This window comes from Pinus tabuliformis, chromosome 4_1 (assembly GCF_031772625.1).
Source record: "Pinus tabuliformis cultivar Carrire ecotype Pingquan chromosome 4_1, CPIR1, whole genome shotgun sequence".
Taxonomy (NCBI): domain Eukaryota; kingdom Viridiplantae; phylum Streptophyta; class Pinopsida; order Pinales; family Pinaceae; genus Pinus; species Pinus tabuliformis.
In genome coordinates, this window is record NC_142303.1 from 998,523,876 (window position 1) to 998,550,939 (window position 27,064).

Here is a 27,064-nt window from a genome sequence, read left to right on the forward strand (position 1 = left end):
TAAATGACGTCTTTTTTGGGTAAAAATTTGTTGCTTAAACACAACATCCCTTGATGTTATTCTACATAGAGACACCTTTCCAATGGTCCAAGAAAGATGTCAATCTTGAAGTTGACCTGTTGTGATTGACTACCATAATTCGAGAGGATGCCATGTCAGCCCCCATTACTCATGGAAAATGTACTAGCCACGTGGGGACTATGAAGAAAACTCTAGAAGGGTTGAATTGTAACCCATGTTGAGGGGTGAATGGGTCAAATTTGACCACTAATTAGCTATCGAGTTGTGTTATAACCAGACCATTATGAGGAAAAGGGGTTTTATTCGATTTGCTTGCATTTTGTTCCATAGTAGAATATAGTAGCTAAGTGTGGATAGAAAGTTGGTGTTCATGGTGTGTGTTTATATCACTGTTCTTTATTTTCCACATTTTATTGCATGCATAAACAGAACAAAAATAATTTAATAAATCCAGAAATCTAAGGAAAAATAAACCCTCATAGTGCAAATTTCAGATTTCAGTCTATTTTTATCAGATTTGTTGTTACAAATTGTCCAATGGAATATCCCCAATAGTTTACAAATCATATCGGTATCAGACCAAGTTTCTTTGGGTATTTTGTGGGAAGTTGCAGGGGATTAAATCAGTTTAAGTTGAAAGTCATAAAACTCCATATCCATGGTTGATGAATTAGTTCATGATGACCCTTGTGATTTGATAGAGGAGAGGCTTGTACGGTTAGAAGTGCAAGTCATAGATATAAACTGTGGTGTGAGCCTCCTTATTGTGGCCTTGACTAATAAGCTTGGGTTGTTTGGAGGAAGATGGAGGTTCCAGTGTAGAGGTCAGATTGGAGGGGAAATGGGGGGATCAAGAAGAACCAAAGGAGTCCTAAATACCCAAAAAAGGAGCAATTGAGTTCGAGTGCCATGAACCATTCACAATATCTCTTCAAGATGGAAGCAAAGGTGGATATCAAGCCATGCCAAGGTGAGATTGATGCTTTGAAATTAAATCACTTGTTGCAACAACTAGAGGTTTATTTTAGTGTCCATCATATAGAGGAGAAATAGAAAATTTCATTTGCTTGTTTGAAATTAGAGGGCCATGCATTGACCTGGTGGGAAAGTCACACACAAACCTTGAAGTTAGAGGGAGATCCTCTAGTAACTAAGTGGAGGATTTTAAAACTCTCTTAAAGTCCCAATTCTACCCTATCAGGTATGTAAAGGACTTGTGGATCTGGTGGCATTACTTCAGGTAGAGATTGGGGAAAAATGTACAAGAGTACACAAAATTCAGGAAGATGGCAATAATGTTGGATATCTCTCCCAAGAACCTAGACATACTCCTGAAGTACTTGGGGGGTCTACACATCCATCTACGAAAGCAAGTGATGTTGCTTAAACATAGAACGATGGATGAGGCTTATGTATAGGCATAGTGTTGGAAAATGTAACTAGTTTCAGTCTTCATAATTGTCATTGTTCTCATGTCACTATGTATATCTTATATATCAAGAAAAAGAAGAAAAGAATATTATTTTCAGGCATGGGTTTGATGCTCTATTTGATTTGTCAACTAGGTCAAACATGTTCTTCATGCTTCTAGGAGTTGTCAAGTCAAAAGAATATTTGTCATGGGTCAAGAGAGTCATTATTATTTGTATAAGACCCATTTGGGCATTTTGTAACAAGAAAAACAATTTACTTATGAGTATAGATAGTCAAAGTGACCTCCAAGACCAAGTCGGCCTTGCCAGTGAAAAGTCGGCCTAGGAGAGGCTATTCGACCTCATGAGAAGCATATATATAGAAGGAGCTTCGACTTCATTAGCACATACTTCTGCAATTTGATCTCAAGCAAGAAGGAAGAAGAAAAATAAGTGAAGGTCTAGGAGAAAGAAGCATCTCTAGAAGAAACTGAAAATCTGAAATTTGTGATCATTTTCTCTCACATGTGCAAATATTCTATGGTTTCTACAACTGTTGTAGGGTCTAGAGTTGCAGATTGAAGTTGCAAATCTGAAGTGAGGGCTAAAACTTCGTTTGAAGAAGACTTTGAAGAGGTTGACATTTGTTGACTTTGGTTGACCTTGTCGTGTCTTGAAGGAGATCTTTTGGAGGGTTGTCTTGGTGCTTGGAGGAGGTCTTGGTCTTGAAGTTTGGGTCTTGGTTTTCTCATTTGATCTGATTCTATAAAAAGAGGAGATTCTTATTGGGTTTTCCCCTTAGAGGGGTTTTTCCTTGGCTTGGAGGCTACATTTGATGTCTATTGTCTCTATTGTTAATGCTCTTGATAATTGTTTGATGATATAATCTAATAAAGAACAATAAGAAGCTAACTAAAGTTCACAAGCAATTATTAAGGACAAGGAGAATTGTTTAATTAGCTACCCTACTAGATTCTCCACACATAGTACTTGGAAAACATAGGTGAGAAGAAAGGGCAGTCAAATGGTTCAAATCAGAAGGAACACTGGGGAGCTTCCAAGGAGGGGAAGATGAAGTGGAAAGGGGGCAAGGACAAGAATACAACCTCTGCACATCAATGCAAAGATCGTAAGAACCACTGTAACATTGATGGTCACACTGAGGAGAAGTGCTAGAAATTACACCCAGAACTCAACCCAAAGAACCAAAGGATGGGAGGAAAAAAATATGATGGCAGTAGATTCGAGCAATTAGGTGGAAAGCTACTTGGATGTGGACGAGAAGATTGTTTGCACATTAGTGCAGAAGGGGATGAATCTGAGTAAGCTTTAGCAACAATAGGAGAAGGAGATGACTAAATCTTCCATATAAAGATTCAGGTCAAGAAGACAAAAAATGATGCTTTATTCGACTCAGGAACACAAGCGAATCTTATTGCAGCAGAGTTAGTCAACAAACTGGAATTGGAGGTTTGAGATCATCTTAGCCCATATCCATTGGGATAGGTAAATAAGGATGTAGAAATCAATGTAACAAAGTAGCATAAAATAAAAGTTGCTCTAAACGCTGATTTTATTGATGAAGTAGAATTGGGTGTAGTTCCACTTGATGTATGTGGGGTTGTGTTTGGGAGTCCCTATATGTACATGTAGGATGTAATCTTCATGCAGAGAGCCAACCAATGTTGTCTCATCAAGGCAGGAAAATTCCTCACTATCAACGTCCACAAGGGTAAGTCTAAAATTTCGTTGGTAAACTGCCAACCAAGCCAAGAAATTGATCAGTGATAGCAAGAAGTATGTTTTATTGTTTTTAAGAGAAACTCAATCTGTAGAAGAGTTAATGAGAGCAAAGGCGTCTTTGGAGGGGGTTCACTAAGGAACAAAGACAACAATTGGAAGAGTTGCTGCAGGGGTATAGGGTAGTGTTCTAGGAGCCTAAAGGGTTTCCATCCAAGAGGGAAATGGAGCTCGAGATCCAACTTTCGTTGGACTCTCCATTGCCAAACATTGGGGGTACATGCAATTTGCTATAAAAGAAAATAAGGTGAAGGCTACAACTGTTGGAATAGGTTGGTATTCAACCATGTACCTCACCATGTGGGTCACCCATCATAATTGTGCCAAAGAAGGATGGGACTTGGTGAATGTGCATTAATTACAGGGCATTAAACAAAATTACGCTCAAGAATACGTACCCTCTGCCTATGATTGATGACCTGGTTGACTAGCTGCAACAAGCAAAATACTTCACCAAATTGGATTTAAAATCAGAGTATCACTAGGAGCGAGTCAGAGAAGAAGATATTTGGAAGGTCACCTTCAAAACTAGACAAGGTTTGTATGAGTGGTTAGTCATGCCATTTGGTTTATGCAATGCAGTAACTACTTTCATGAGATTGATGAATGATATACTGCACCCATATTTAGATTCACTTGTTATTGTGTATTTGGGTGATATATAGTGCTATTTGGAGGAGCATAGTTCACATTTCATGCAAGTGCAAGAGACATTAAAGAAGCACTACCTATTGGCAAATCTCAACAACAATAGTCTTTAATGTATTTAGGTTATGTGATTGTTGGAGGGGAGCTCAAGGTAGACCCTGCCAAGATGGAGGCCATCACGAAGTGGTTGGTGCCTACCAATGTTTTCGAGATTAGTAGTTTCGTTGGGGCAACATAGTACCTGAGGAAATTCATAGTCTCATTTTCAGTAGTAGCCACACAACTCCATGCCATAACATTGAGTGGCAAGAGTTTCTAATGGGGGAAGGGTCAACAAAAGGCCTTTGAAGAGTTGGAAGAAAATCAATCAAGCATTAGTTTTTGCATAACCAAACTTGCAACAACCCTTCGAGGTGGAGATGGATGCGAGTGGGTATGCTGTGTGAACAATCTTGGTGTAGGGAGGAAGGCCTGTGTGCTACCATTTTGAAGTGTTTCACAGGGCACTTCTCAACTACTGTACATATGACAAGGAGCTCTATGCCTTGGTGAAATTGTCAAAAAGTAGAAACACTATATGATGGGGAAGGAGTCAATCATCTACACTAATCAATAGTCGTTGTAGTACCTACATGCCTAAGGGAAGTTACAATAGACCTGACATACAACTAGATGGGGTTTTTACAACAATTTCATTTAATAATCAAGTGCAAGAAGGCTAACACAAACATGTTGACCAACATGCTTTCAAGGCCCACCCACATAAAAAATTATAGCTTTGGGAACTTTGATGCACATGGAGCCTTTTACCCATGATGCATACAGAAAGGCATATACAAAGGATGAGTATTTCAAAGAGGTGTTTGAACAGTTGCAGATTCAGAGTCATGCAAATAATGGAGATAACACAATTGACCATCATTTCCATAATGGGTTACTCTATAGGATGGACAAGTTATGTGTTTCTAAAGGTGAGCAACTGCAGTTAATTAGAGAGGCTCATACCTCCAAGGTTGTGTTGTACTACGAAACAACCCCCCCATTTTTATCCAACAATTGTTAGCATTCGAGTTATAAATGGAGACCCTTTTAAATTTTTAAGCCTAGGACAATAATCCCTAACTCTAAAGAAAAACTTAGCAAAACCTTGCAAAATGAGATAAGGAGGAAACTTATATCGCACATCGCATATTGCACTTTTTCACATCACTATTTTATAAATCCTTTACAAAATTGCGATATGCAAAAAGGTCTCCTGCTGCGATAACCTCATCTCGTCACTACGCAATCGCTTCTCGCAATTCACAAAAAACTTGAACATGCCTTATGACAAACATTAACGATTTGCGAAATGTGATATTGCAAATTTCGCAATCGCATTTCGCTCGATATCTTATAAGCACTACACAGTACCCCTTTAAAGACCATGCTCTGCGATTAAGGAAGTAAAGCGTGCGGAATAAATATGTTTTAAATAATAAGAACAAACGAGTTGACAGGTTATTAAATGTTTAGCGGCCCGAGGGAGGATAATCATTCTCCAGGTTATGGGTAGTTATAATCGAGTATCCCATAAAAACCTTTCTCACGATCCAAAGTCATTTCACAGAGGATTTTAATTTTAATTACTTGATATCGTTTGCGCTGATATTTCTTGTCTGGTTCAGGCAAGCGACAAAAGACCTGTCCTTAAGAAAGGTGATGCAGAAGCAAACTAAGAAGACCATTGTTGAGATAGAGAATACAGAGATGACTCCTATCTTTACTGATACAGTTTGCGATGCAGCTGGAGGCGCAACAATTTGGGAAGTAATTTACAACAGACTGGAGGACAAGCGTCCTAAAATTACTGTTACGAGAGCAACAGCGGGGTCGACAAAGCCTTTAGGATCTCAATGCAAGGATGCCTCCTGTTCTTTCCTTCATAGGATAGGAGTAAGAACCAAAATCCTTCCCTACACAGACATGATCAGATGGGTGGTCGAAAACCTTATCATCGAAGATAGGCAATTCAAGAATTCAAGGATGGAGCTCGTAGGATCGTTCAGGGCAGAAGACCTAGGGGCTATGTATCACATACATGACCCGCAGGAAATCTACGACAACACATTTGTGGCTAACTTCACAAAAAGTAATCCAGACCCCTTCAAGTTAATTCAGACTTGGAGAATGTTAGACAACAAATTCAAGTATGACAAATCGAGTATGTATGCAATAGCCTCTTTGGCAAACACCTACAATTATGCAGCAACAATGTTATGTAGACTGTATGGATTGCCAAATAACACTAAGTTTTCAATAGAATGGATTCCCTTGATAAAAGCTTGTGTTATTCCTATATCATCAATTGGCCTTCTATCCTATCTGACAACTTAGCCACCTCCATTACTGAATATCGACAAAAGAAAGCCTCTTCAGATAACCTCCTCCCTTCTATTTTTGTGCTTATATTATGGTTGCTATTTGCTTTTGCATGACATTTCCAACCATGGGTTGGAAATGGACCGTACAAGATCCTTACCCAATCCATGTCAGTCATAAGCAAATATGGGAATCACATTATATACCTCACTTCTACAAGATATCTCATTCTATCGTGTTGGCCCTACACCAAATGATTTTCAATAAGAAAGCCCCTAGGTTTTCCCAAGAAGCTGCAACAAACTTGCTTGCTGTAGGCAAGTATTTCATTGAGGAATGGTTCACCTACATTAGGGTTTTTGGTAGCACTGCTGATCCACACGTCCTTCCCTTATATGTTTTTGATAAGCTATTAGCAAGGGAGATTGCCTACCAGACTGTGGGAAAGGGCCTGACCAAAGTTCTTAAAGATGGCAAGAAGTCATTATGGCCTACTTTCCCTATCAAATGCGGCTCTTTTACTTTAGCTAATTTTGTTCATGCTACTAAGGAATCAACACAAATGGAAGCCCTTGGGCTTCATACATTGCCTACAAGGCAATTCAATCCAAACAATGTGGCATACAATGTCACTACAGGACTAAAGCTCAAGGCATACAATCATGGAGATAATTACTTTGAGGATTTGTTGCAGTCAACAGTTTCTTTCGAGCAAGCACTTGAATGGGCAAAGGCTAACCTGAAACCTGAAGATTTTCAAAGATTTCAGGAATTTAGGAATGAGAGGCTTCGGGTCATTCCAATGCATCTATTAAAGCCCAAAGATAAGCCTATCCCGAGTACACTGTCAATGGCGCAACCCCTAGGTCTCAAAAGGACTCTCAGGTAAACACTGAGAATACAATAGACATAGGGAAAGTTCAGGATGTAGACAATACAGCTGAGTCCAACAGGAAACTAGCCGAAAAACAGGTAATGGACACTCCAGCCATAGAGACAAGTTCAGAAGCCCAAGGCACTAGTTTAGAGCAGGAATGGAATCAATTCAATCAGAAATTGCAAGTCACCCCCAAAGCTCCAAATACTCAAGAAATAGAGGAATTCAGGACTCCTCCGAAAATTCATCAAGATACAGAGCCCAAGTCTGTTGGTGAACGGTCTACACCTCTGGATCAAGAAACAACAAAATCCTAGCATGCTGAAATCATCCCTGCTTTGCCCACATCAGAAATTGTTCTGAAAGTGATGGAGATACCTCCACTTGATGTATTCTATAGCCCTCTCCACAAGGCTGTAGTCCAAAGCAGAGGAAAAGAAGAAGGGTAGATGCACCCGAATTCTCACTTGGAGATGAGCCAATGGACGTTGTTTGGAAGGACATGCCTTTTAATCTGGCCGAGAACTTGACTAGACTGTCACAGTTCACAGGAGCATATGCGTCGGCCACTATGGATAAGGCCACTGAGGTGTCTACTCTGCTAAAGGAAAGGGAGGAAAGAATTGCGCAACTCGAACAAGAGCTCGAGATAGAAAAAGCAAGCGCAAACAAGCAGGCAGCCCAGCAGCTTGCACAATTGTAGCAGGACATGGAAGTCTTGAAAATAAGCCATGAAGTCGACTTATCGGCCAAAAATGTCCAGCTCCAAGAATTACAACAATCCTTGGATAGGTACAAGGATGTTCCTACCGCTGAAGAATTCATCAAAGAGGCTTTAGAACCAAATTCTCTTCTAGTCAAGCAACAAGAGTATTTCTGCCAGATGCTGTCACACATCATTCCCTACCTGATTACCAACGACCAGCTCACAGACAGAGCCATTGACCAGAGAACGAAGTTTAATGATTTAAACACCAAGATCTCCGAATTCATTGAATGGCAGGAATCAGAAGAAGGAAAGAAGGCCAATCTACCTGAGATTGAGGAAACTCACAAAGACATCCTCTTTACTGATTGGGATGTTAGGATAAAACAGGCCGAGTTGGCATTGGCGAGGGCAGCTGGAGTATCAAAGAACATCATTAAGGCAGTAAATCATACCCTGTTTGCTACCAATCTCATGAAGGAGGGTAATTCGAAAGAAATGCCTGACTTAACTGCCCTGAGTAAAGACTGGCAAGAAAAAGCGGGGAAACAGAGAGATGCAATTACGAAACTGACTACGACCAACTGGGAGTCGTATTGGCAGTATTTGGTCAAGCCACATAGCCAGATCATGACCCTCAATTGTTCCCTCCATGCGACTCAAAGGATGTTGCCACCTTTTGTCGACGCAATCTTTACAGGACAACTCAAATCTCATTTCAGGCCACCTCCTCAAATTCAACCGATGATCAATATTTGCGATTTAAAGGACAAGCTGACAGACAACAAGTCATCCTCTTAGTTCTGTTTAGTTGATCTTTGTTTATTTTTGGAGTTAGTTACCTATGAATGAGGAAGGTTGTTTGAAACCTCCTCAAATTTTGTATAATCTATTTTTGCATACTTAGTTAGAATAGTATTTATACCCTTCTCATGCATTTAGAGAAGGGTCTAGAATTTTATCAAAAACATTTGCAAAGAATGCACTATTGTAAGTTTGTGAATGCTTTGGTGAAATGATGGAACATGATCTTTTCTTTTAGATATCAGACTACTTTCCTTTGTTGATGCACTTCTGTATTCTTGGGAGATAATTTGATTTGAAGGAAGAATTTGGTCTATGTCATTCGTCAAATGAGCAGGACTTCATACATCTGGTACTATTATCGTGTATGCATAATTCTGTTAACATTTAATTAGTGGCAAAACTTTCTTTTCATGAATTATATGTGAGATTTATTGTTTCTGTGAAGCATTAATTGCACTTCTGTATTGATGCCATAACTAAGGTTTTAATTTTCATATATAACTCATTAGACATGCGATATATTTTATAAATTCCTTTGACTAACTATTTAGTCAAAGGAATTATCTTTTACGTTATCATCTCCATTTAATTGTGTTCAATCTTTATTATCACATGTTAAAAGGATATCTTTGTAGATCGCATACCATGCAAGAACACCCGGGTTTATATTAGAATAAGTTAAGTTAAAGAAATCACATGGTAGAATAAGTCACTTAGATTATCATTATTCTATTGCAAAAACATTCATAAACCACCCATTCTCATCTTAAAACCCATATTGGGAAACTAGTTCCATTATCCTCAGTCGGAGCCACCACTTCAAACGGAAAAGGAGATGTCTTAAGGTCCGGACTAGGTGGTCATTTCCCATTTTTTTGCAGCAGAATTCTGAAGCCGCAACAGGTTGCAAGGCATTTTGGAGTAGGGAAAACAAAGACATGTGAAATGGCCCAAAATGCAAAAATATGTAGCTAGGTTCATAAGAGGATGTATGTCTTGTTGTTCTAGCAAGCCTAGTAATAAGAAACTAGGTATATACCATTCCTTACTTGTACCCACTCATCCTTGGAAAAGCATTTCCATGGACTTGTGGGAGATTTACCAACAACCAACAAGGGAGATGACTACTTGCTCATGGTAGTTGGTAGCTTTAGCAAGGTCTGTGTTTTTATGCCTTGCAAATAGAGTCAAGAAGTAGCAAACTTGTTCTTTTGACAAGTTTGGGTGCTCTTTGGGATATCAAGGAGCATTGTTTTAGACAAGGACACTAGATTTCTCGGTGCATTTTGGACTACATTGTGGGAAGATGGACACAGAGTTAAAGAGGTATACAACATTCCATCCATAGACATATGGGCAAACTGAAGTAGTCAATAGGACATTGGTACAACTTTTGAGAAGTTACAATTAGAAGCATTCGAAGACTTGGGATGAAAATCTGGTCTATATACAACACTTTTATAACAGAGCAATCCACACTTCTACTAGTAAGCCACCATTTGAAACTTGTTTTGATATTTACCACCTTCACCTTTAGATATTGTGTATGGATAACAAGGAGTGAGGGGGAATCTCACAGGGGATGCTTTAAGGGCAGAGAAATTTGTTGAGAAGATCAAAGGATCAAACAAATCCATTTTCAAGTATAGTAGACACCAAAGAAGTTATAGGAAAAGTACAAGGCTAGGCATGACCAACATATAACAAAGAAGTTATTTGGAGTGGGAGATAGAGTGTGGTTACAAGTGAATATGGAGAGACTACAAGGCCTTGGTAAGAAAATCAAAGTGCGTTATCGTCCTTTCGAGATACTGGAAAAGGTGGGAGCTAATGCCTAATAAATCAGTTTACCCCCATGCATGCACAATTACTTGGTGGTGAATGTGGAAAATCTAAAACTCTATGAGCCATCCATGTTGGATTAGGAAGAGGAGTAAGTCCTACCTCCCTTAGAGGACTTAGCTCCATATGCTTAGGTGGAGTTGGCAAAGGACACGGTTTTGTAGAAAGGTTTAGAGCTACAAGACAAGGGAATCATAAGCTTTGGTTGATTAGATTGAAAGGACAACTTCTAGGCAAGGCTAAATGGTGCTCCAAGGAGAAGGTAGAGGAAAAATTTCCTCACCTTATTCAGTAAAAGATTTTAGGGAACAAAAGCCTCCCAAAATGTGGAGGTATGATCTAGATTGGATCATTATATTATTTTTCATCCATATTGATGCTTTTAGGGTGGAAAAAACAAAGTAATCAAATTATAGGAGCAGTTTTAGTAGTGGGACCTAGTTTGGAGAATTGGGGTCAGAAACCTTTCGAGGTCAGTTTGAGATCTTAAATGATTTTTTTGGGGTAATGCTTTGCTGCTTAAGTGCAACACCACTTAATTCTATTCTACATACAAATACCTTTCCAATCATCGAAGAAAGATGTCAATCAAATTTCGAATGCAAAAGTTATGCTTCCCAAATGATTGACAACCATAAATCGAGAGGATGCCACGTAAACCCTTGTTACTTAGAAAAGGGACTAGTCACGTGGAGACTATGAGGATGACTAGAATGGTCAAATTGTAACTCATGTTGAGGGTTGAATGAGTCAAATTTAAACCCTAGAGTAAGTCCTACCTCCCATAGAGGACTTAGTTCCAGATGCTTAGGTAAAGTTGGCAAACGACATGACTTTGCAGAAAAGGTTCGAAGCTACAAGACAAGGGAAACATAAGCTTTGGTTGATTAGGTTGAAAAGACAACTTTCAGGTAAGGCTAAATGGCACTCCAAGGAGAAGGTAGAAGAAAAATTTCCTCACCTTATTCAGTAAAGGATTTTAGGGACCAAAAGCCTCCCAAAATGGGAGGTATGATCTAGATTGGATCATTATATTGTTTGTCATCCATATCAATGCTTTTAGTGTGGAAAAAATAGAGAAATCAACTTACATGAATAATTTTAGCGGTGGGACCTAGTTTGGAGAATTGGGGTCAGAAACCTTTTCGAGGTCAGTTTGAGGTCTTAAATTTTTTTTTTGGGGGGTAATGCTTCGTTGCTTAAGTGCAACACCACTTAATGCTATTCTACATACAATGACCTTTCTAGTGGTCGAAGAAAGATGTCAGTCAGATTTCGGATGCAAAAGTCATGCTTCCCTGGAGTTGATCTATCATGATTGACCACCATAAATCGAGAGTATGCCATGCAAGCCCCTGTTACTTAGAAAAGGGGCTAGCCACATGGAGACCATGAGGATGACTCTAGAATGGTTGAATTGTAACTCATATTGAGGGTTGAATGAGTCAAATTTAAACCCTAGTTGGCTGTCGGGTTGTGTTATAACTGGGCCATTAGGAGGAAAAGGGGTTCCATTCTATTTGCTTGCATTTTGTTCCATAGTAGAGCAGAGTAGTCAAGTGTGGATAGAGAGAGAGCATAAGACAAGGTTTTTGTGTTTTGTAGCAATCCACAGGCCACAAGTCTTAGGAAACTCCATAGAGTGCTTTATGTTGAAGAATCTAGGGCAAAGTAGTGTAGTGTGATTCTTCATTACTTGATACCAATTTGTGGAGTATTTTTACTTTTCCTTATTAGCTTCTTCTTCTTCTTCTTCTTCTCATTAGTGTATATGTGTGTACTTCATCAAACTGCTACCAAAACATAAAAACAAGAACACAAGATGTTGGCTCTTTGCCAGGGCCAAAACCTCTCTTCTCTTGAGAGGAAAACCCTTCAGTGAATTTCTCTTATTGAAGCTTCTATTGATCAATGCCAAACCCTAGACCCCTGACAAGTTTATCCTCCAAGCACAAGTCAAGTCCTTTCAAGATCACTTCCTCTTACAGCGCTTCGTCCTCTTCTTTCCAGCACTTCGTCTTCTGTTCTTCGGTACTTCTTCCGGCAATTGTAGAGACCTTAGATTGTGTGTTCTAGGATGATCCTTGACCTCTTCTTCCTTTGCTTGAGATGTAGTCTTTCTACCTTAGGATGATGACCTTCTATCCTTCCAGCTGAACCTTTTTTCTTGACAACTATTCCAGATTTAGGGCAGCAACAATGCAGCCCTAATTCTTCACACGTGTGGAGGATTCTCTTCACTAAACCATGTTAGACTTGTCTTCTACCCTTCGCGTGCATACCCTTCTTCAACAGTTGAGAGAGAGGCCTTGTAGGCCTAGTTTGCTCCCAAAACAATGAGATATGGTGAACTGTAATTTTTTTGCTGCTATGGCCGCAAGTAGACCCTTCCCCTTTCGCATGTGTGGCTGTGAGTTTACCCTAGAGCCGGTCCTTAATCTTCGGCTTCTTTCTCCCTTCCTTCGCTGGCCTAGAAGACTTATTTTCGTCCTTTTGTTGTCCTCTTTTGTGTGTTGATTTCAGAGTGAAGTGAGTGCGTTATATTGGAGTGGACAACCTCTATAAATAGAGGATTATCCCTCCTCTTAGGCCAACTTGTAGGCCGACTTGAAGAGTAGACTTCGGATGGTCCTTTGGTGAAGTTGCATGCTTGAAGGAGCTTCTTTAGCATAGGAGGAGACTTGACTTTGCTTGGAGGTTCTCTCTTTGACTTTAGTACATATTTATACAAGGTGTAACATGCCCTTAAGGTCTTCAACCTTTTTCTTTTGACTATTTGATTCACCTATAGCACTTTAAATAGTGCTAGACCTTTTTCAATGAGCAAGAAACTCATTGACATATATTATAAAATAATATTTCTTTTTCTTGAATAAATACAAATATCAAAAGTACATTTATGAAGACTGAACCCAGTTACATTCCCTTGAACACTCCCTCTTAACTAGGGAGGTATTCATACAACATTACAAGGTGTTTGGCTATTATCAATCTTGAAGAATTCACATAAGAGAAACCGGATTAGCAATCCATCTGTTATAGCATCATATCCATCAACATTGTCATAGTGCAAGGCCTTGACTAACAACTCCATCTCTCTACGAGACCATGAGCTACAATGCTAGTGAGACCCCTGATTTATAGACACCTTCATCATTGTCTCTCAAGGTACATACCCATCCAGGTGTTCTCCGAGTATGACCTTCTAGGACTATTTTTATCTTGGGTTCCCAACCCTCAAAGAATATTGGTCCTCTTGCCTACTCTTGTCTGTGATGGCCTACACATCCTGAAAGAGTATCAGATGCCAGATGATTACCCAATCCTCTCATTATTTCTTCCCAAGTGAAGACAAGAATGTTGTGTCTATCTTGTGTCTACATTTCCATTCATGGCCTTCATCTAGACTTACGGTTGTTAGTCCTGGTCTAGTGCATGACCCATGAAATGGAAAACACAATTGTCACTCCTTTGTAATCAGGGGTGATCCAAAACTCCCTCTTGATCAGGGACCTGTCAGAGCTCCCTCTTAACTAGGGACTCTTTCCTTCATCAACAACTTCTTCTTTGTGGGTCCTTCAGCTGCTTGATCTCCTTCCTTTCTTGATGTCATGAAGTCTTTGTTCAAACTTCTTCTAGGTAGGGCACCATCCATCGATCACTTTCCTCCTTGGTTTTTCATGTCATTGCTTCCTTCGAGGAAAGTGGCTTTCATGTCATATATCAGGTTTTCTTGTCATCTTGGCTACTCCTTTGTCATCTTGTCCATGCTTCGGAATATTCTTCTCATGGATGCTTCGTTGTACTTGCTTGTTTACATGTTCTGACCTAGTAGCCCATCATGACTTCATCCTGATATTGCTTCAACATTGCTTTTCCTTTTGTTGGATGGCTTCTTTATCATGAAGTCTTTATAGAGTAGAATCAGTTATCTGTACCTTTTATATCTCCAAGCCCTTCATAGGTGTCAAGGGTCCTTTCTTCCTTTATCAGAGTTGTTGTGCCTTCTTTGGGAGATATCTTCAAAGCATTTTTTCAGATAGTGATTCTTGGTGATCATGGTGTTATTCTCATGCTTGATCTCTTTCTTCATTTGCTTCTTCTCGGAGGGATAGGTCAACCATCTAATGCTTCTTGTCAGAGCATTCCTTCATTGCTTGCTTTCTGGATTTGTCAGCATTTCTTCTTGCTTCTTAGTCAGCAATCTTATGCTCCTTAGGTGAGCATATTCTTTTGTTGACCTTCATTGCATTGTGGTACATGCCTTCGAGCATGTTCTTGGTGAAATAGCTTCTTTCATGCTTGATCATGTTATAGAACTATCCCATGACTCAATAATATACAAATGATAACATGACTAAACTTTGATGCATACATACCTCATCTTGATTCTCCTTTGATCATCCTTTGGTGTGGCCCTTCTTGCTTCATCTTAGCTTGCGTGCATATCATCCCTTTCTTGAATCCCATGAATGGGATTCTCAATGAGACATCTGCTTTGGTCCATGAACCTTGTTTTGAATTTCATCATAGGATTTTGAAGATTTCATCATAGATTTCTTCTTCCTTGCCTTGCAAATGTTTCCTTTCTTTGATGATGGAGGTCTTCTAAGATTCTTAATCATGATCAATTTTTCTTTCATTGTGGATGAGGTCCTATACTAGTTATGCTTCTTCTTCATGAATATCTTGAGCTATATCTACCATGCTCCTATATTCTAGAAGATATATCTACTCATGCATTTTTGTTCTTATCATAAATGCTACATCTTCATGAGTATCTAGAACTCTATGTACATTATGCTTTTAGATTCTAGAGGATGTTTCTAGCCATGCAATTTTATTCTATTCCTACAGGCTCCTATACTACTCAAAACTTTGAAAGAAGTCTAGAACTAAAGAGTTTGACCTAGTCATAGTAGAGATCCGGAGGATCTTCCTTCTTTTGCTTCTTTCCTCCTCCTTTCATCTCTTGAGTTATGTGAGCTTCTTCCTGCTTTCTTTTGTTGTTGTCCTTCTTAAGCTTAAGACAATTCCTTTTGTAATGTCCATATTCTTGGCATCGAAAGGATTGGATCTTGGACATGTCTTTGTTGTTTGTTCTTCGTGGACCAAATTTGCCAAATTACCCTTTCTCTTGGCCATGGTAGCAAATGCTTGCTCCTTTGATCCCACATATTCCTTTGCCTTTAAGTCTGGTTTCCTTTGTTCTGCATAGAGACCACATTTCACTGAGAGTGGTTGCTTCCTTCTTGGCATATATGCTTGATGTGAAGTTTCCCCACTCCTTAGGTAGAGCATTGAGTACTACAGTTGTCATCTCTTTGTCATACATGACTTCCCCAAGCTCTTGAAGTTGATCTCTCATTTTAGAGATTTTCATGAAGTAGGGAGCTATTCCTTCCTTTGTTATCTTCATCTTGTATAATTCATTCCCTAGAGATATTACTTTTCCGGTTGTGGACACTGAGAATAGCTCTACTAGCTTATCATAAATTTCTTCTGATGTCTCAAACTTGGAGACATAGGGAATGAGAGAGTCTTTGATTGATTCTATCAGAATCCTTTGAGCTCTCGTCTCATCCTTATTGTACTTGGCTAAGGCTTGAGTTTGTTCCTTAGCAGGGATAGTGATGTTCCCTTTGACATGCTCTAGGAGTTCATTCTCCTTGAGTAGTAGATCAATCCTCTTCTTCCATGCAAGAAAGTTATTGTTACCTACCAATTTATTGCTTTCATTGCAAAAAGACATTGATATATATTCAGAAGGGGACATGTACTTACTTGATAGATTTTGAGATGTAATGGATTTGCTTCCTCCTTGAAGGCTTGATGGCTTGTCTTCCCTGGATCTTGATGTTCTTCAAGTTGCCTTCTTCAAGTGGACTTGCTTGATGACTTGGAGCTTGATGTAGGTCTTGCTTCAATCTGCTCTTCTTTGTAGGTACCTTTATGTAAGGTTCTTCTTCTAGCTTTGTAGACCTCCTTGATGAATGATGGATTGTAGACCCTTCTTGTTCTTGAAGTGATTGAGACTTCTAGGCTTGATGCTTCTACTTAGTAAATGCTTCTCCTTGATGAGTGTTCTTGAGTTGCCCTTTCCTTGATGTGTCACCTTAGCTCTGATACCATGTTGAAGAATCTAGGGCAAAGTAGTGTAGTGTGATTCTTCGTTACATGATAACAATTTGTGGAGTATTTTTACTTTTCCTTATTAACTTATTCTTCTTCTCCTTCTTATTAGTGCATATGTGTGTACTTCATCAAACTGCTACCAAAACATGAAAACAAGAACACAAAATGTTTTCTCTCTGCCATGGCCAAAACCTCTCTTCTCTTGAGAGGAAAACCCTTTTGTGAATTTCTCTTATTGAAGCTTCTATCGATCAATGCCAAACCCTAGACCCCTGACAAGAGTATCCTCCAAGCACAAGTCAAGTCCTTTCAAGATCACTTCCTCTTGCAGCACTTCGTCCTCTTCCTTCCAGCACTTTGTCTTCCTCTCTTCGGTATTTCTTCCGGCAACTGTAGAGACCTTAGATTGTGTGTTCTAGGATGATCCTTGACCTCTTCTTCCTTCGCTTGAGATGTAGTCTTTCTACCTTAGGATGATGACCTTCTATCCTTCCAACTGAACCTTTTTCTCTTGACAACTATTGCAGATTTAGGGGAGCAGCAATGCAGCCCTAATTCTTCACGCGTGTGGAGGATTCTCTTCACTAAACCATGTTAGACTTGTCTTCTACCCTTCACTTGCATACCCTTCTTCCACGCTTGAGAGAGAGGCCTTGTAGGCCTAGTTTGCACCCAAAACAATGAGATATTGTCAACTGTAATTTTTCTGCTGCTATGGCCGCAGGCAGACCCTTCCCCTTTCGCACGTGTGGCTGTGAGTTTACCCTAGAGACAGTCCTTAATTTTCGGCTTCTTTCTCCCTTCCTTCGCCTGCCCTAGAAGACTTCTTTTCGTCCTTTTGTTGTCCTCATTTCTGTGCTGATTTCAGAGTGAAGTGAGTGCATTCTATTGGAGTGGACAGCCTCTATAAATAGAGGACTATCCCTCCTCTTAGGCCGACTTGTAGGCCAACTTGAAGAGTAGACTTCGGATGGTTCTTTGGTGGAGTTGCATGCTTGAAGGAGCTTCTTTAGCATAGGTGGAGACTTGACTTTGCTTGGAGGTTCTCTCTTTGACTTTAGTACATATTTATACAAGTGTAACATGCCCTTAAGGTCTTCAACCTTTTTCTTTTGACTATTTGACTCACCTATAGCACTTTAAATAGTGCTAGACCTATTTCAATGAGCAAGAAACTCATTGACATGTATTATAAAATAATATTTTTTTTTCTTGGATAAATACAAATATCAAAAGTACATTTATGAAGACTGAACCTAGTTACATTTCCTTCAACACTTTCTCCTTTGTATTTGCATCATTTTCATTCTAGACAAAAGAGAGCAGGGCAACCTCACCTTCAAGATGGCTTTTCTCCCAAAAGGGCTTCCCGGATCATATCTTGGTGTTCATGGTGTTTGCATTTCACTGCTTTTTTGCATTCTATTGCATGCATGAGTAGAACAACAGTAATTTAATAAATCCAGAAATCTGGGAAAAAATTATCCCTCATAAAGAAGGTGTTTGTGTTCTGTAGCAGCCCACAGGCCACAAGTCTTAGGCAACTCCATAGAGACTGCCTTTTCCTTTGTATTTTCATCGTTTCCATTCTAGACAAAAGAGAGCAGAGCAGCCTTGCCTTAAAAATGGGTTTTCTCCCAAAAGGGCTTCCTAGTTCATATCTTGGTGTTCATGATGTTTGCATTTCACTGTTTTTTTGCATTTTATTGCATGCATAAGTAGAACAATAGAAGTTTAATAAATCCAGAAATCCAAGGAAAAATTAACCCTCATAGTATAGATTTCATTTCTGTCTATTTTTATTATATCTATTGTGACAAACTGTCCAGTGGAATATCCATGGCAGTTTATAGATCACAGATGATGGTTGTTTTCTATGTCAGGCTTTTTATTTCTATCATTTTGTGCATAGATGACATAGTCCTTGTAGCTTCCTCCCCCACTATTCACAGAGGCAGCTTGACACCTTTTTTAACATTTGTGACTGCACTCAATGGTTGGTGAATCTTAGCAAAGGTAGGCCATGGCCTTCAATATGTCTAAAATGCTGTATCAGATTTTCATTCCCTTTTCAGGGGTTAGTGAGATTGAGATCAACACAACTTACACTTATCTGGGGTTCCAATTCACTAGTCCTAGATTCAGTTTGACAGTGGTGGTACAGCCCAACTAGATTTCTTTTGTTGTCTTTGAATGGTAAGAGCTTCTCTACTTGTGGCACTAGGGCCCATCCTAGGATCATCTAGCTAGGACCTCCCATCCTTGGACCTTCTCCCGCCTAGTGACAACATTGGACAATGTATTGCTGTCTTCTTAATGGTGGACACGGCAATAGAGAGTCCTCACTTTCTACAGCCTCATCCCGATCTAATGACATATCTTAAAGCATTCTTTATTTCTCTCTCTCGTTCTTTTTTTTAGTGTTGGTCCTTTTTTGCAGATTCTATATTTTATCTATTTATATATTGCATTTGGAGTAGCCTAGTGCATTCCCATGGACTCTCATCACTGATTTTACTTTAAGTCCCATATGGACCTACTTTTTTGGTCATCTTGGGACATCAATAAAATTGTCATCTTATACTACATTATATTTTGACACTGATATGGTTATGGGCTTATAATGGATGCAGATCAAGATTTTGCCAAGCAAGGGAACGGGTAAACATAAGTACAGTTTTCAGCGTGTTGAAAGTCTGCCACTGCATCAACTTCAGGTTTGTAGCTACAATGAGCACAGCATGAATCCTGAAAGTGATGGAAGTAATCATAACGTTCTAAATGTGGGTAATGATACGCTTTACGATGGAGGCATATGTGAAAAAGAGGTTAATATCATGAATAGAGTTATGCAAAGACTGTTTGAAAATGAAGACCAAATACAGATGGAAACAGAACAGTCTGACAAGACTCAGCCTGTACATGTTTATAAATATGCAAAGAAAAGACCAGGCAGTGCCAGAATAGACATGGAAAAGTTTAATGACTCAGATGATACTGAAGGGTCCAATAATAGTGAAGCTGCTGTTGAAAATTTAGATGAGCTTCCTATGGTTAAAACTGTTGCACAAGATTTGATAAAGGGATCAGATAATATAGAGACAGTAAGCCCTGAGTCAGATCAAGTTGTCAAGGTATCTTATTCTTTTCCCCCTTTGCTCTTCTCTCCTGCAAATTGCTTGGAATTCTTTTTCTATCGAGGATATATTTTCTTCTCTTGAGGTTATGTGCATGTGTGTGTTGCAAAACAGGAAGAAAGCTTCTAGGTGTAAGCTCTCCATTAAAAATTTAGAATATTGCTGGCTTCCATGGAAAACTGTATTTCCTTCAATCTGTAATTGTCTCTTTCTACTGCAAATCCAATGTGAGGGCTATTTTTGTAAAATTCACATTCTTCTGCTAATCTGTTTGCCTATGTGTGCGTCAGGAGCTGTCCTTTAAATTTTAAGTTCTATGTTCTTAATCAAATGGCATTGTTTTACTACAGAAAAACCTGTAGCTATTTAACCTTTATTCCAGTTCTTGTTTGTCATTAGTTTGTATTTGCATAGCAAACAATTGTATTCATTGAAGAGCTCGTGGTTACACAGGTATGTTTTTTTGATAGACTATCTTTTCGTCAACCATTGGTTGGGACTGGAAAATTTCCTGTATTATCATATTGTGAACTTTTATGGAAAAATCTCATAGCAAACAATTGTATTCATTGCAGAGCTTGTGGTTACACAGGTATGTTTTTTTGATAGACTATCTTTTCGTCAACCATTGGTTGGGGCTGTAGAATTTTTCCTGTCTAATCATATTGTGAAGTTTTATGAAAAGAGTTCTCTCTAAACGTCCTGCTTTAACTGTCTTGTTTTTGATCTAATCATATTGTGAAGTTTTATGAAAAGAGTTCTCTCTAAACATCCTGCTTTAACTGTCTTGTTTTTGAAATTCTGAAACGGCTGAGTCTCTGTGTTCAGTAGACTATATTTAACTTTCCTTTGCGGTTGGAATACCCTGACTGGAGACCTCAATGCGTCAAATTCACAATAATGATTTGAAGGTGGATTTTTTTGCTCAATGAGAAATATTTATGGGGTATTTATTTTAGCTTCATTTAAGATGTGTTATCAAAAGATTTTATGTGTGCACTTAAAGAACCTAATATTTTTATGTCAATGAAGCTGCAAAGCTCGATATTTCTTTCTGTTTTTTCTGTTGGCTTGAGATTTTTCAATGCTTCTGTTTACTGCATTAAATTCAACATTCTATTTGGAAATTTGGAAAGAATCAGAATACTTTTTCAGTGTGTGGCTACAATCTTAAACCATTTTGCTTGTCCCATTTTCCTACACACACAGAGTCACAGACACACACAGTTCGGGTAACTTTGTGTTCAAATATGACAGCATTCGATTTTTAGTATCTGGACCTGTTGACAGAACTTAGTACAATATTACAGATAGTTAGATCTGTTAACATCGCTACAAAGAAGACTAACTAAAAAACAGTGATATGCAGGATTTTTAAAACAAGTAAATTTGATGTCACTACTATATTTTAACCTCTTTTGTATTTTGCAGGAATTGCAGGATGATGCGAATTGTTCTAGGGGAATCATAAAAAAAATTGCAAGAAAAAAGTCACATGAGTCAACATTCATGAAAGATAAATTCTTCAACGTGAAATCAGGGGAGAATGATTTTAGAATGAATGTTCAGAAGAGAATTACCCCAAAAAATACAAATTTTCAACCTGTGGAAGGGGATGCTGAATACCAACCTGAAGTTCATGAACCAGAGGTGAAAAAAAGGGTTAGGGTCAGGGACACCATCAGTGGTCCAATCCAGCATGAGAAGGCTAGGGGCAACTCAAACATTAACATTGGATTAGAGGTGAAATCTAACAATGACTTCAAAGTTCAGAGGGATCCTGAATACCAACCTGAAGTGCACAAACCAGATGTGAGGAAAAGGGTTAGAGTTGGAGACACCGGCTGTGGTCCAATCCAGCACGAGGAGGCCCGGGGCAACTCAAACATCGACATTGGAGTAGAGGTGAAGTCTAACACTGATTTCAAAGTGCAGGACAGTGATAGAGTATCACAATTACAAGGTGATACTCACTCCTGGGTACAGAAGGCTTCTTGGAAAGATCTGGTTGGTGAAACAGGGAGATTTTCCTTTTCACTTTCTAGCATTATAGGAGGCATCTCTAATTCTTCATCTGCTGTAAAATCCAACGCGAGTGAAACTGATCAAACAGCCAATAACGACTCTCTAGAGGATGGTACTTTGGAAGTAAACAGAAAAATGTCAAAGAGGAGTGGAAATAATGGGATTCAAGAGGGGCTTCAGTGCTCAAATGAAGTTTCACAATTATTCAGAAGGCAAGCCATTAAGCCTCCATGTTTTGAGCCAGAGGACAAGTCTGAACATGTTGGTGAGATGAAAATTATGTCTGATGCAGTAGAAGGACCCAAGGAGAAAACAACAGAAATCCAAAGGCAGGATAAAAGATGCAAAGCAGATAAAGATTTACAACTGTCTACACCAAACAAAATTTCTTCTTCAACCTGTACATTTATGAGATCTGAAGATGCAGAAGATGAATGGCTCAAGTCCAAGGAAGTTGTTCGGGGTTATGCTAAGGCTCGTAGGAAAATGGCCCTAAAAAATATAAAGATGTTAGGAGTAGATCCTGCAAGAAGGCATTGATATCTGGAGCTGTATGTGTAGTACTCTCTTATTGACATAGCCCTTGGAATTTGAAAAATTGTACAAGCAGATTTCTCTTGTATTCCAATTTGAGCTGCCAAATTGTCTTCCTTAGTGTTGTTCCTCCTGTTATTTGAGAAAGGAATCGTTTATTTTCATTATTGTTTGTTTTATTTTATTAAACGAAATATGTGGTTGAAAGGCAATGTTTTTGGGAAGCAACTTTCTTAGTGCTGTTTGAAATTGGTTCTTTTCATATAGAACATTTTCCCTTTTCAATTAATCACCTTTGTAATGTCCTGGAATAAGGTGCTTGGTCATGAAAATGGTCTTATTTTGATAATTTACAACCAATGTTCAGTTATATATTGTATTTACCAAGTAATAATTCTACATATCAAGCCTTGGGGTTATGTTTAATCCAACAAAGGTTAGTTTGAATAAAAAAATTTACTGGTTGCTATCATAATGAATTATTATATAACAGATTAAGTAGGGTAGTGGGTACACACTATAAATATCTCATAGTGCCCACAGATGTACAACGATGTAAGCTTAATGGAATTTCATCAAGTTTTTCTTTGTGTAGGTGAATAAAGTTTTGTATTAAACAAGAAATACAAATTGTACAAAATGGAATGTTTCACACTCATGGCTGCTTGGGAGTAGGAGCAGGGAGCAACATTTTCAAAAGCCTCCTGGGTCGGAGCGATTTTGGGAGCGAATTTTATATAATATATATTTTTATATATTTTGATGCATATATGTCAACAAAAGTATGTAGAATGATGAATTAATGATAAAAAACATAAAAACATGGATTAAACCATATAACATCATTCATCTAGTAGTTATAATCTTCATCAACCACAGGTCCACAAGTTACAAGTTCCCATTTATATAGCATGTAAGGGTGCACATAACCAATATAGCATCGAGTGCAATCCATCTCTGAACCAAAAAACATCAACAAATAGGCTCTAGATGGCCTCTAGCGTCCAAAAGAATCATGCTACAACAAATACTTACATATCATCAAACTCATTGCATATCTTGGGATCTTTGTCATTAATATCCAATGTTCCACCAAGACTCCGGGACGGGGAGACGCGAGTGCGAGGAGACGCACAAAGGGGACATGTGGGAGTACCTCAAAATTTTAGGGAAATTTAGGGGGGACAGGGGGACGTTGGGGTATATAATTTTTTTCCTTTTTAATATATATATATATATATATATATATATAATTCATATTCTATAATGAAAACATAAATACAATAATACATACATATTTGAATTAAATAATGAAATACATTGATCCATACTCAACATCCTTACTAATACATACATGATTCATCCATAGACCACGAGATTCAATAATGGAATACTCTGATCCATATTCATTATTCATTATTCACCATCCTAGAATCTACATTGATTTAAAAATTAAATTCATCATTCTAGATTCTAAATTGATTTAAAATTTAAATTTGTCATTCATCATTCTAGAAAAATAGACTATAATAGACATTGAAATCTAAAGCCTGGAATAGTAAATTGATATATCTAGAATTCAAAAACAGTGGAGTGATGAGTCTAAAAGTCACTCTAAAATACATAGAGGGCTTGTTGCTCTTGATTAAATACTAATTCCATACCCTTGTACATGACAAAATGCAATGGAAACATTGCAATCCATCGAATCCTGAATTTCTGAAAAATTGTTAAGTCTGCTGGATTTTGAGTGAGATCTAAAATTCTACTTTCTCCATATGAAATCTAATGAGGTCGAAACCACTCTCAAACATCCCGAGTCATTTCATGGTAATGTTAAAAATTTAAGTAAAATGATGAAAATGAAAAATAAAGGAGAACGTCACTACCATGAATTGCATAACATTAGTAGGGAAATATGGTCAAATACTACATTTTCCCTGTCATAAATCATTGTTTACAAGCAAATTTAAGGGGGGACACATAGCCCATTTTGAGGGGAACGCCCAGGCATCCCCCACACTGGGGAAATGTCCCCCCTTGCGTTTCCCCGCGTCTCCCCAAAAGGGGGACGTGGGGAAACGTTTCCCAAGACATCCTCCCGTCCCAAGTGCGTGGGGTGCGAGGGGTATGCACTTGTCCCTGGAGGACGCATCCCCGTGGAACACTGTTAATATTGCCCTCTAAGCATTAACATGAGATAGAAAAAACATAGCATGTCAAGTCAAGATTTTGTTCGAGTGATGGGTACATTTTTAATAGGGTCATGATAGAAGAGTTCGACAACCAATGTCACTAATATCAAGGTACATAGAGGGCTTGGTGCTCTGATTAAATATGAGTTTCATACCCTAGTACATGACAAAATCCAATGGAAACATTGCAATCCCCGCAATCCTGAAATTTTGAAAAACTAATAAGTCTTGGATTTTCAGTGAGATCTAAAATTCTACTATCTCCATATGAAATCCAATGAGGTTGGAACTACTCTCAAACATCCTGAGTCGTTTCATGGTAATATTAAAAATTTAAGTAAAATGATGAAAATGAAAGATAAAGGATAATGTTAAAAATTTAAGTAAAAAGATGAAAAAAAAAGATAAAGGAGAATGTCACTTTTACTTAAAGAATTTAACATTACCATGAATTGCATATCAATAGTAGGGCCATAGGTTTGAATATTAAGCTGTCTTATTAAAAATTTCTTGTTTCTTTGAAAAAAATTTGCATTTAAAATGTTTTTCCGAATTTTTTTTGTGAAGAAAGCTAGAGAGCGAATTTTCTTCTGCCGGAGCGCGCAGCCCTGTTCACACTGATTAAATTTCTGATCCTGGCCAATGCTCTTTTTTTGTAAGCTGAAAATCTTAATATTATTTTGGCACAAAAATTAGTACAAGCAGCATTGTCTGTTGCCTGCCACCTGGGAAACCAGGACCAGAGCAGTGTTGGGTTGCCACTGTTTTCTTTTTAAATCAGATTTTAAAATTAACCCAAAATATCTAGTTCCATCTTGTATCTGCACAACACCCCGGAAGAAGCAGACATCCCCATGAGGAAACCACAGGGAGACCACCCTCAAAGACAATTCCTAAACTCATATAAGCTCCCTTTGCCAGGTCCTCCACAGGTTTATGCATGACAGTGACTAGAACCAGCACCAGACCGACCACAATTATATGAATAGGAGGAAGAAAAGACAGGGAGGCAGTTTGTGAAAGGCACCTGAGGAACTCCCCAGACCTTGTCTTTAACTTCTAAAGAACCCAAACTGTCCACAGACAAACCACCGTTCAAATACAACCACCACAATGAGGCAAAACCAACAAACTTAGAAAACCAAAGCATGATACTAGGATTGCCACCGTCCATTGCCAATAGCCAATCCCTGGCTTGAGTTTAACAATAGGAGAGCTGTCTAGAGCTGTTGCTTCCTCCATCGTGGTTGCCTGCTGACCATTAACCTTGGCTATAAGTTCTGTGAACCCTTCTCCCGTCATGATATCTCCTCCAACAATCATTCTCGGAACTGCTTACTGGATGACATGATCTAACTATAAAAACAACTGTGCCAGCCCTGTGAGCACCGTAAACCAGGACTTCATTGCATGGTGTGACTGTTCATGACCTGCCCCGGTCATGTGGGAACAGTCCCCATCTCATGTGATGACACTCCATTTGGGAAAATCCTAAGCCAATATTGTGTAACAGTGAGGACATATTTGTTTTCCATGGACTAGAGTCTAGTATTACCTTGGCTAATTAGCATAGTTTTCTAATAGAGTTGGCAACGGTATACATATATTTTATTTTCCTTGCTAGCGATACGATGTTGATTAACAAACCTATGTATTGACACAAAAGGCAAAAAGTTTACTTGATATTCGAATCTCGTGAGTTTTATTTTTTTGTTTATTATGAGGTAATACATCCATATATCATGAGTTACATCAAGGAATTCCATTTGTTGCTGCAACTTCCCTATCTGCTACTGCAGTCATTTCATGCTATCCATATGCCCACCTTGTCTTAAAAACCCCTCAACCTTCTAGTATGCCATTTTCATCTTTTCCTTCATTGTATTTTGTCTGTGCTGTTGGAGTTTAGGTACATCAGAAAGTGTCCAGCAGATTGCCATTAATGACAGCAGCAAACAGAGATCTGGGGGTCACATCTATCCACCTGGTTATGCAGCATTCAACGCTGTGGCAAGTGGTATACAGGCTGTCCAATGGCCTGTATACCACCTGCCGCAACATTGAATGCTACTTAGCTGTGTGGATTGACACAGCTGGATCTGGGTGCATACAGAAAACGTATGGTGGCATGTACTCCAGCAGAAATTCTGTACAGTGGTCTGTACAACAGCCTTAAAAGTTAATGACAATAGCAGTAGTATGCCCTCCTTGAACAGTTCCATACGTTGGTAATGATGTTACAGGGGCATTTATGGAGAAGAAAGAGATGGAGAGTTCCTCACTTCAGTTCCAGTTTAGATTCATTTTATATATAGCGTTTCAGTTCTATTTTTGAGTTTGCTCGAACTAGTGGTTGTATGCACAATTAATTAGGGTGCTTCGCACATGGAAAGTTTCCAATATTAGATGGGGTGCAAATCCCTAGAAGATAGAGGTGGATGCATGCATATTTTCACTCGCTTTTAATGGTGCATCTTCCTAGGAGTAGTTCTTTGATGCAAGTTTAAGATGCTAATCCCAAGGCTCTAATAGATCTAGGTTTTAAGGTTATTTTATGTTAAAAT

The 27,064-nt window shown here is 38.6% G+C and overlaps 1 protein-coding gene across 1 annotated transcript in view; it reads left to right on the forward strand.

Annotated features, from left to right (window-relative positions):
- ROS3 (RNA-binding (RRM/RBD/RNP motifs) family protein) overlaps nt 1–22,469 on the forward strand; it is a 76,972-nt gene extending 54,503 nt beyond the window's left edge. Inside the window, exons 3-4 of the mRNA XM_089420684.1 lie at nt 19,243–19,743; nt 21,178–22,469. Coding sequence (XP_089276810.1) covers nt 19,243–19,743; nt 21,178–22,311 — 1,635 coding nt within the window. The 3' untranslated portion in view covers nt 22,312–22,469. The remainder of the gene's footprint in view (nt 1–19,242; nt 19,744–21,177) is intronic.
- Nucleotides 22,470–27,064: the final 4,595 nt, after the last annotated feature.